This window comes from Chiloscyllium plagiosum, unplaced genomic scaffold (assembly GCF_004010195.1).
Source record: "Chiloscyllium plagiosum isolate BGI_BamShark_2017 unplaced genomic scaffold, ASM401019v2 scaf_15163, whole genome shotgun sequence".
NCBI lineage: Eukaryota > Metazoa > Chordata > Chondrichthyes > Orectolobiformes > Hemiscylliidae > Chiloscyllium > Chiloscyllium plagiosum.
In genome coordinates, this window is record NW_025210160.1 from 1 (window position 1) to 11,347 (window position 11,347).

At 49.4% G+C, this 11,347-nt stretch overlaps 1 protein-coding gene across 1 annotated transcript; it reads left to right on the forward strand.

Moving 5' to 3' along the window:
* Positions 1-157: 157 nt before the first annotated feature.
* LOC122546871 (cytochrome P450 4F2-like) lies at positions 158-10,442 on the forward strand. The gene is made up of 3 exons (XM_043685492.1): positions 158-275; positions 8,611-8,821; positions 10,136-10,442. The coding sequence occupies exons 2-3, from the start codon at positions 8,612-8,614 to the stop codon at positions 10,316-10,318; spliced, it is 393 nt and encodes a 130-aa protein (XP_043541427.1). The 5' UTR covers positions 158-275; position 8,611; the 3' UTR covers positions 10,319-10,442.
* The last annotated feature ends 905 nt before the right edge of the window (positions 10,443-11,347 follow it).

The window sequence follows — 11,347 nt, forward strand, 5'->3', positions numbered from 1 at the left end:
TGGGGGTGAGTGTGTGTTTTGGGATTTCTGGCGGGTCTCCCACTTTGGACAAATGTCTGATCGACATCTGTAGCCACCAATAGGAGCATCAGAAACTCAAGGAGGCGTGGCCTTCTGCCTATAAATGGCCATTTGGTGACGTGGGCGGGGCCAGTGGCTGATGTGTCACCGAGTGGCCCCAGTCCCGGAGCAGGTCGCGATCCAGAAGCTGAACAGGAACTGATCGGGATCTTGTCTCGGAGTGGCTGGTGATCCAGTCCCGGAGCCGATCTCAGGTGAGCCAGTAGATCCGTCTGTGAACCCAGCCTGCCCCGGAAATGTGTCTGCACCGGATTGGTCACAAACACCATCAGAAATAGCTGGAAAACCCAGCAGGTTCCGGGAGCACCAGCAGAGAGACTGTAAAGTTACTGCTTTGGGTCCAATCCCACTCTGATCCCAATCCAGGTACAGGTACAGACAGACATCCTGATCCAGGTACAGATCCTGATCCCCGGACAGATCCTGATCCAGGTACAGGTACAGATCCTGATCCAGGTACAGGTACAGATCCTGATCCCCGGACAGATCCTGATCCCCGGACAGATCCTGATCCAGATACAGGTACAGATCCTGATCCAGGTACAGATACAGATTCTGATCCTGGGACAGATCCTGATCCAGGTACAGGTACAGATCCTGATCCAGGTACAGATACAGATTCTGATCCCGGGACAGATCCTGATCCAGGTACAGGTACAGATCCTGATCCCCAGACAGATCCTGAAGCAGGTACAGATTCTGATCCCCGTACAGATCCTGATCCCCGGACAGATCCTGATCCCCGTACAGATCCTGATCCCCGTACAGATCCTGATCCAGGTACAGGTACAGATCCTGATCCAGGTACAGATCCTGATCCCCGTACAGATCCTGATCCAGGTACAGGTACAGATCCTGATCCCCGTACAGATCCTGATCCCCGGACAGATCCTGATCCAGGTACAGGTACAGATCCAGGTACAGGTACAGATAGAGATCCTGATCCCCGTACAGATTCTGAACCAGTTGCTGTCTGGACCTACTTGTGGAACTGCCCTGAGCCAGTGTCCCTGCCAGAAAGTGTCTCTGACCCTGTAGCTCTCTCTAACGCTGTCCCTTCAATCTCTGGGAACAGCTTGCTGTTAGTTTCATGGTGACTCTGGTTAGCACTGCTGCCTCACAGCACTAGAGACCCGGGTTCGGGGGTCAGTGTAGACTTGTTGAGGTGAACAGCCTGTTTCTACGCTGTAGGGAATTTATGGACTGTGCTGGGCTGTATCTCTGTGAAGCTGTTCCTCATTCTGTGACCAATGGAATAAAGTGAGTGAGACACAGGAAACAGGGGGTTGTGGTGACATTTCTCAGAAGACAGTGAGATTCCCCATATTCTAGTGCTGGGAGTGCTGCTTTTATTAAATCTCAATTACTATTGTAACTGGTTGTGTGCACAGAGCAAAATGTACAAACTCCAAAAATCGCAAAGAAAGGTAGTATTCCAAATCCAGGGGGGATGCAGATGGAAGGGTGATCTTTATTTCAAAGGGAATAGAACACAGAAGCAAATAAGTTTTGCTAAAACTATACCAGGCACCAGTCAGAGCACAGCTGGAATACTGTATTCAGTTCGGGCCTCTCACCTATGAAAAAATATCCTGGTATTGGAGGCAGTCCAGAGGAGGAGAGAATAAGGAGATACGGGTTGTACTTGTTAGGATATAAAAGAATGAGAGGTGACCTTATTGAAATATACAAAATTCTTAGAGGACTTGATGTGGAAGGCTTGCTTCCCCTTGTTGGAGAATCCAAAACCAGAGGGTATAATCTCACACAGTGCTTCAGAGAACATCTCTGGGACACCCGCACAAACCAACCCCATCACCTCTTGGCCGAACCTTCAACTACCCCCCCCCCTTCCCACTCTGCCGAGGACATGCAGGTCCTGGGCCTCCTCCATCACCTCCCCCTCACCACCCGACGCCTGGACGAAGAATGCCTGATTTCCCTCCTCGGGATCCTTCAACCCCAGGACATCAATGTGGATTTCACCGGTTTCCTCATTTCCCCTTCCCCCACTTTACCCCAGTTCCAACCTTCCAGCTCAGCACACCCTGAGGCTCCCTTCCTGATGAAGGGCTTTTGCCCGAAACGTCGACTCTCCTGCTTCTCAGATGCTGTCTGACCTGCTGTGCTTTTCCAGCACCACGCTCTCGTCTCTAATCTCCAACATCTGCAGTCCTCATTTTTACCGAAATAATCTCAGAGTAAGGGGTCACCCCTTTAAGATAGCAATGAGGAGGAATTTCTTCTCTCAGAGCGGAGTGAATCTGTGGAACGCTTTACTGCAGAGGGTTGTCATGGCTGGGTTATTCAGGATATTCAAGCTCGAGATTTGTAATCAGTAAAGGAATCAGCAGTCATGTGGAAAAGACATATTGAGTTCAGGTTCCTTATTGAATCACAGGACAGACCCTGTGGGCCGAATGGCCTATTCTGCTCCTTATAGACAAGGTCAGAAGTCACACGACACCAGGTTACAGTCCAACAGGTTTCTTTGAAATCACAAGCTTTCGGAGCGTTGTTCCTTCATCAGGTGAAGTTTTCTTGTGACACAGAGTCATGAAGTCCTACAGCAGAGAGACAGGCCCTTTGGCCCGAACTGGTCCATGCTGACCAAAATGTCCCACCATGCTGACACCTTTTTCTTGCACTTGGCCAGCAGAATAGGAAATGTCAGACTTTAGTGTGTGAATGAATGTATGGACACTCCTGGTAACTTCTGGCTGTTAGTTTAATATCCATTGTAGGTAAAGGTTTAGGTACAGGTGATATAACACTGGAAGAAAAGAGACATATTGGTGAATCTTTTTGTGATGCATTCATCAGGACAGGATCACAAGAATGCCAAATCACAATGGGAATCTCAATTTATACTGTATGAGAAGTGGGTGGACGATTGATGTCTGATTGGCATTGCCATGGAGATTACGCCAGGGAGCAGTTAATTGTTAGTTTTGGTTTAAATTCAGACCAAGCAGTTGAACTGTGATCGAGTTGGCTGAGTCAATGGGGAGAGCGAGGACCTGAGAATGGTTGTCCCTGGAGTTTGTTTTGTTGGAAAGTGAAAATGTTCTAGTCATCCTGTGTGTAAAGACCCTGAGCTGTGTGTGAATGAGATTACAGCAGATTTGGATAAAATCTATCAAAAACGAGGCTGGTCCCATTAACTACTGGTACAAAGACTGGGGGCAGGCAGTGGGAATCACTTGAAACCCACTGCCTGTGTGGGAAAGCTGGAAGGAGCAAAGGTTTCTAAAGGAGGGGCACATGAAGGAAATCAATTTTTTCAGGGCAATAGGTTAGTGGTTAGCACTGCTGCCTTACAGCACCAGGGACCCAGGTTCGATTCCAGCCTCAGACGACTGTCTGTGTGGAGTTGGCACATTCTCCCCGTGTCTGTGTGGGTTTCCTCCGGGTGCTCCGGTTTCCTCCCAGAATCTAAAGATGTGCAGGTTAGATGAATTGGCCACGCTAAATTGCCCGTAGTGTTAGGTTAGGTGCATTAGTCAGGGGTAAATATATAATGAATGGGTCTGCGGGGGTTGGGGGTGGGGTTACTCTGTGAAAGGTCGGTGTGGACTTGTTGGGCCAAATGGCCTGTTTCCATACTATAGGGATTCTATGACTCTAGGATAGATTTGAGGAATGGGACAGACTGGGCTGTTCTCAATTAATTAAATAGACTTCTGCCCTGCCATGGTGACTCTATTACTTTAGATACAATTCTAAACAGGGAGATGGAGCAGGAGCAGAGATCCCGGGCTACACTGTGTTCCAACTTGTAGATGGTCAGAAGTTGAGTGCACACAGCGTGCTGCACCCCAGGGTAAAAGAAATACAAACGTAAAGATGTCACAATGATCTTTTTTTCTTCTGGTTTGTGCCTGGGTTCAGAGTATTGTGTGTATCACTGGGCACCCCACTTTATCACAACACTGGCCCAGACAATCACATTCTTGTAGGTGATGGAGGTTTTGGTGCTGATTACCCGGGGGAGGAGATGGATGGAGAGGAGAATCGATCAAGTTGCTCAAAATCCTGAGGGATCTGCACAGAGTGGAGAGAGTGGGGAGACCCCCTGCCTGTCGGCAGAAGGATTGGGAACCAGAGAGATACCGATTTCAAGATGACGTGGCAATAGTTAGGAGCTGGGACGTTCGGCGGGACACGTGTGATTTTCCAAAGGCATTTAGAAAATGATCTGGCAGGGCAGCGGTGAGATTTACTGTGAAACGGGTTCAGTAAGTCTGACATGGTCCTGGGCTGGGTGTGATGGGACAGGCATCCTGTGTTCTAACCCATTCCCTGACTGAAAATGGAATGAGAGTGTTTAACCCTGCACTCCAGCAGTGTCTGCCAAACACATTTAAGAAGATCGCTTTTTCAAACAGGCCAGATTTGCATGGATTTCAAGTCAAATGAGACAGGAGTGATTTGAATTAAAAGCTTTTCTTTCACACAGGAAGTAGTCAGGGTGAGGAATGTACCGCCTGTGTATGCGCTGGAGGCAGGTTCCACGTTAGATGGTAATGTTGTGCAAGGCTTTGAGGGAAGACGTCTAGCCCCCACCCTGTGTATCCAGCTGTGAGTGTAGCTCTACAATAACTGCTCAGTCATCTCCTGCAAATGAGGAACTGTGTACTTCCTACTTTCAAACTGGACCCAGTAGGATGGGGTAATGTGTGACATCATCGATATGATGCTGCTGACTCTTTCCCATTGGCTGGCTGAAGCCTAGTCACTATCAGACTGCAGACAGTGTGTTCCTTGATCTTGTTTGTCAGTCCCATTGCTTCATCCTACTGTGTCCCTTTGTGTGTTCCTTACTCTGTCGATCCTCCCAATTCTCACCGGATCCTGTCCCGGCTCTCCATTAGACTGTTTTAGAAAAATGCTTTTGTGACATATGGGATAGTGCCTATCCCTAATAGCCCTGGGTAAGGGGCCAGTGGGCTGTCTTCAAGTTGCAGTCCTTTTAAAATGGGTTGCAGGTTTCGGTTCATCAATATATAAATTCCAGAACTTCTTTTAAGTCACCTTCTCAAGATAATTTTGAGGTTTTATCATAGTATAGAGTCATAGAGATGTACAGCATGGAAACAGACCCTTTGGTCCCACCCGTCCATGCCGACCAGATATCCCAACCCAATCTAGTGCCACCTGCCAGCACCCGGCCCATATCTCTCCAAACCCTTCCTATTCATATACGCAGCCAGATGCCTTTTAAGTGTTGCAATTGTACCAGCCTCCACCACTTCCTCTGGCAGCTCATTCCATACACATACCACCCTCTGCGTGAAAATATTGCCCCTTAGGTCTTTTTTATATCTTTCCCCTCTCACCCTAAACCTATGCCCTCTAGTTCTGGACTCCCTGACCAGGTGGTAAGGACAACTCTGGTCTCCTTCCTATTGGAAGGATGTTGTGAAACTTGAAAAGGTTCAGAAAAGATTTACAAGGATGTTGCCAGAGTTGGAGGATCTGAGCTAAAGGGAGAGGTTGAACAGGCTGGGGCTGTTTTCCCTGGAGCATCGGAGGCTGAGGGGTGACCTTGTAGTGGTTTATATAATTATGAGGGTATCTGCAAATATAATTCTGCAAATGCAAATTCACCCCATAGACTTATAGGTGAATGTGCGTGCATGAGGGAGAGAGAGAGAGAGAGAGAGAATGCACGTGAGTGTGAGTGCACTTGAGAGAGTGTGTGGCTGTGTGTGTGAAAGCTTGGTAAAGTATGGGTGTGGGTGTGATGGAGTATAAGCCTGTGAGAGGGTATGTTTGTGAATGTGGGGGGTGGATGGGTGTGTGTATGAGAGAGCGTGTATTTGAGTGAGTGTGCAAGTATATAAGAGAGTGTGTGTGTGTGTGTGGTGTCACCTGTAGTGTAACATGAATCTCAGGTCCTGGTTGAGGCCGTCCCCATGGGTACCAGACTTGGCTATCAGCCTCTGCTTGGCCACTTTGCGTTGTTGCCTGTCCCGAAGTCCACTTTGGAGTACTGTCACCCGAAGGTCTGAGGCCAAGTGGCCTGACCGCTGCAGTGTTCCCTGACCGGGAGGGAGCAACCTTGCCTGGGGATTGTTGTACGGTGCCCATTCATCCATTGCCATAGTCTCTGCTTGGTCTCACCAATGTACCGTGCCTCAGGGCATCCCTGCCTACAAGCATATGAGATAAACAATGTTGGCCAAGTCACATGAGTACCGCTGGACAATCCAGGGTTGCTTTCCTTCGCTCAGAGGAGGTCAAGGAGAGGTTTAATCAAGGTGTAGAAAATAATGAAGGGTCTTTGACAGAATGGACAGGGGAGATCTGGTGGAGAGGTGATTTACTGGAACACACAGATGGAGGGTGGAGGGATTAGAGGGGAACTTGGGGAAAGCCATGCTCACCCAGAGAGTGGTGGGTGTCCAGAATTCGCTGCCCAGATTCTGCTGGTTCAAGCAGGATCCCTCAACTTATTTACAAGGATCTCGATTCCCACCTGAATCACTGGCACCTGCAAGGCCACGGGCCCAGAGATTAGAATGGGTGGCTAGCTTATTCAACACAATGGGCTGAATGGCCTCTTCCTCTGCTGTGCTTATGTATGGTTCTATCCTTCTCTGTCCAGACCCTTCCTCATCTTGAACACCTCTATCAACTCCCCCTTTCTTTCAGTGTGGGCTGCTCTGACCTCCCCATGAGCTTAGGCCAGGTGTTGTGATTTCTTAAAAATAAGCCTGCAAGATAGAGAAGCAGAATTAGACCATTTGGCCCATCGAATCTGCTCTGCCATTCAATCATGGCTGATATGTTTCTCAACCCCATTCTCCTGCCTTTTCCCTGGAACCCTTGGTCCCCTGAATACTCAAATCTTAAAGACACTCAATGACTTCACCTCCAGAGCCCTCTCTGGCAATGAGTTCCACAGAATGACCACCCCCTGGCTGAAGAAAGTCCTCCTTAGCTCAGTTCTCAATGAGATTGATGGGAGAGCTGCCATAGAGCTCCATAGTCCAACCTTCCAGCGGAGCCCTGACTCCACAAACACCATATTCTCTCACAAGAGGAAACATCTGCTCCACATCCACCCAGTCAAAATGCCCCAGAGTCTTAAATGTTTCTCAGAAGTCATCAGTGACTCTTCTAATCTCCACAGGATTACAGGCCAAGCCTGTCCAGCCATTCTTGATAAGGCATTCTACTTGTTGCAGGATTAGTCCAGTAAACGTTCGCTGAACTGTTTCCAATGCATTAACATTCTTCTGTAAGTATGGTGACCTGTACTTACACAGTGCTCCGGATGTGGTCTCACCAATGCACTGTGTATCTGAAGTATAAACTCCCTACTCTTGCATTCCAAACACAACATTCTGTTAGCTTTCCTGATCACTTGCTGCGCCTGTGCACTCACATCCTGCGACTCATACACCAGGACCCCCAGATCCCTCTGCATCCTGGAGCTCTTCAACCCCTCACTGTTCACTTCCTTGTTATTCTTTCTGCCTGAATGGACACTTTCCCACTTCCTCACATTGTACTCCATCGGTGACTCACTTGACCCCTCCACATCCCATTGTAAGCCCCTCAGGTCCTCCTCATGTCTTGCTTTCCTGATGGTTTTTGTGTCATGGCCTGGTGGTGTTATCACTGGATTGCTAATCTAGAGACCCAGATAACGTTCCGGGGACCTGGGTTCAAATCCCGCCACGTCAGATAGTGGAATTTGAATTCAATAAACCTCTAGAATTAAGAGTCTACCAATGATCATTGTCGATTGTCGATTGTCTAACAAATGTCCTTTAGGGAAGGAAACTGTTATTCTTACCTGGCATGCATGTGACTCCAGACCCACAGCAATGTGGCTGACATGGATGGACAATAAATTAGGGATGGCACAGTGACTCAGTGGTTAGTCACTGCAACCTCACAGCGCCAGGGAGCCAGGTTCGATTCTAGCCTTGGGTGACTGTCTGTGTGGAGTTTGCACGTTCTCCCCAAGTCTGCGTGGGTTTCTTCCGGGTGCTCCGGTTTCCTCCCACAGTTGAAAGATGTGCAGTTTAGGTGAATTGGCCACGCTAAATTGTCCATAGTATTCAGGGATGCATTAGTTAGGTGCATTAGTCAGGGGTAAATGTAGAGTAGGGGAGGGTAGGAGAATGGGTCTGGGTGGGATACTGTTCGGAGGGTCAGTGTGGACTTGTTGGGCCTAACGGCCTGTTTCCACACTGTAGGGAGTCTATGATTCAATGAAATGCTGCCTATCCAGCGAGACCCTAATCTTGTAAATGTATAAAGAAAAAAAAAATCTCCCACACCTTTGATGCTTTCATCTGAGTAAATTATATAAACTGTAAAGAGTTGGGAGCCTAGCATTGATCCCTGGAGCACAGCATCCTGCCTTTGGCTCCTCTGTATGCCATCACTAGGGGGATTGAATCCTGACTGCAGTCTCTCTCCCTATCCTGTAATGTCGAACATCTGCTGGATATGTTTTGCCTGAATGAATGGTTTCTGAGCGCTGATTTTCCTGTTGTCTCTCCCTGACAGGATGTTGCCACTGTTGAAGCAGGTGGCTCTGGGCCAAGGCTCTATCCGGGCCTACCTCTGGTTCTTCGTCATTGCCCTGGCCTTGACTGCCATCATCAAGGCTGCACTCGGTGCCCTCGACCTGCTGAGGCGTTTCCGGGACAACACCAGGAGGTTGAGGTGTTTTGAAAGTCCGCCCAGGAGGAGCTGGCTGATGGGGCACCTGGGAATGGTAGGATCCCTGGAAAGCAGAGTGGGAAGCCCCTTCGCTGGGAGGTGGGAGACCGACAGATCCTGGCTCTACGCCGACACACCGGGAAGGGGACAGGAATAATTGAGGCTGTTCTGTGAACCAGTGGAGGGGCTGCCGGATAACTGACCCTGAAAACAACGCATGGGCTTTTGGGGAGGTAGAGGGTGGAGAATTGGGGCCTTCCCCCTCAGTCTAGCCCCTATCCACCATGACTGATTTGTGGGCAGGGCGTGGAGACCAGCGGGGAAGCAGAGCTACGACCATGACCAGGGGCAGGGTGGCCATGATCTTACTGACTGGATGAACACAGGTTCAAGGGGCTGAATGGCCTGCTCCTGTTCCTGAGTCCCGTGTTTCTGACACGGCATGGGGTGGCATCCATGAGGCTGAAGCATCTGTTGAACCGATGTAGAATCAGAGAAAATCGGAGCATGAGTCGGCCATTTGGCCCTTCAAGCCTGCCCCACCATTCAATATGATCGGCCAATTCATTATCTTGTTACCTATACCTTTGATCCCTTCAGCCCCATGAACAATATCGAACTCTTTCTTGAGGACTTTCAGTGCTTTGACCTCAACAGTTTCCATGGCAGCTCACAGTCTCTGGGTGAAGAGATTTCTCCTCCTCTCACTCCGATACGGCCCACTCTGCATCCTCAAACTGTGACCCCGGTTCTGAGCTTCCCAGACGTTGGGAACATCCTTCCTGTGTTTACCCCGCCCGGTCCTATTGGAATTTTATAGGTATCTATGAGACCTCCCCCTCTGTTGTAAACTGTGGTGAATATAGTCCAAATTGATCCAGTCTCTCTTCACAAGCCAATCCCAGGGATCAGGACCTTATGGATTTTGTTGCAATGTGAACGTAAGGGGGATTGTGTAACTCTGTCACACTCCTGTCTCCACTTGTGTGTGTGAGTGTGTGTGTGTGTGTGGGGTGAAGGGACTCTCTGTGTGTGTGTGTGTGTGGGGAAGGGACTCTCTGTGTTTGTGAGTGTATGTGAGTGTGTGTGTCTGTGTGTGTATATTCGTCCTCGTGGGTGCCTTCTCTTTGTAGCTCCAACTGCTCAGACGCGCTATGACCTACCTGTGGTGCAGGCGGGATTTGAACCAGGGGCCTCCTGCCTCAGAGGTAGGGACACTACCACTGCACCACAGGCGCTTTCCTTTCTCCCCGTTCAGTGGGTGTTTTGTTAAATTGACTAACTACCTGAAACCTGCTGCTTGGTTCTGTGTTTGCTGTGACCTTGCATCCTAATGTCTCTCTCTGTTTGTACACCCCACTGTGGGCAGGTCAATCCCGATGAGGAAGGCATGAGAAAGATCGCAGAGCTGGTTTTGACATTCCCACTCACCATGAAGACGTGGCTGGGACCAGCTTTGCCACTGATCTCGCTGTTCCACCCCGATTACATTAAGCCTGTCCTGTTGGCATCAGGTATTCAGTCAAAGCCCGAGCCGATGAGTATTGAGTAAGGTACTGGGAGAGGCTGTGGACACCTCAGTCCTCCCAAGGTACTGACTGAGACAATCAGAATGGGATCCTGTCCAACAGGGAGAGGCAGACAGGCCAAGACAGAGGGATGGGACAGGCAAGTGGCAGTGCAGCAAGAGGCCATTCATCCCATTGATAGTGTGTTGTTACAATCCACACTAAGGGGACAGTCGGCTGTTCCTGATCCAAGATTCACCTATTTCTCATGGGTCCGCTTTTCAATGTGGGCCCTGGGGAAGTGAAGAGTAGATTGGGTGGGTCAGCGGTTTCTCATAAACGTGGATTTCAGTGACAGGCCTATGTGGTACACAATGGGCAGCAGGCCACAGGTCTGACTCATCCACTAAAAGTTTTCGACGTTACTACGAGCCAGATCCTCAGGTGAATCTCTGGAATATGCCCGTCAATTTTGCCTGTCCTTGGATCTTGACACGGGGTTATCAGGACTCAATATTGTTGCCTTGGTGTATTGGATAGTGAGACAGTATCAAGCCAGCTCTACAGGCACTGAGCATACAGGCTTCAGCCAGGTTAGGCCCCAGAGCCTTGGTAACTGCCTGACTTTGCTAAAATGGCTGCCCTCACACCGGGAGGCACGGTGGCACAGTGGTTAGCACTGCTGCCTCACAGCGCCAGAGACCTGGGTTCATTTCCCGCCTCAGGCGACTGACTGTGTGGAGTTTGCACGTTCTCCCCGTGTCTGCGTGGGTTTCCTCCGGGTGCTCCGGTTTCCTCCCACAGTCCAAAGATGTGCAGGTCAGGTGAATTGGCCATGCTAAATTGCCCGTAGTGTTAGGTAAGGAGTACATGTAGGGGTATGGGTGGGTTGCGCTTCGGCGGGTCGGTGTGGACTTGTTGGGCCGAAGGGCCTGTTTCCACACTGTAAGTAATCTAAAAAAAAATGGTTGCCATTGTGAAGGCACTGAGGTGTATCCAGGATCTCCCATCACACGCCCCAGTTCTGACTTTACTGAGGAACCATCATTACCTCTGAGCAGAAGTCAACTTTG

What these genes read in the sequence shown, in the direction of transcription:
- LOC122546871 (XM_043685492.1), top strand. Translation starts at nt 8,612, where the DNA reads ATGTTGCCACTGTTGAAGCAGGTGGCTCTGGGCCAAGGCTCTATCCGG. An exon ending in TGATGGGGCACCTGGGAATG is followed by an intron (nt 8,822 to 10,135) that starts GTAGGATCCCTG and finishes CACTGTGGGCAG; the next exon opens with GTCAATCCCGATGAGGAAGG.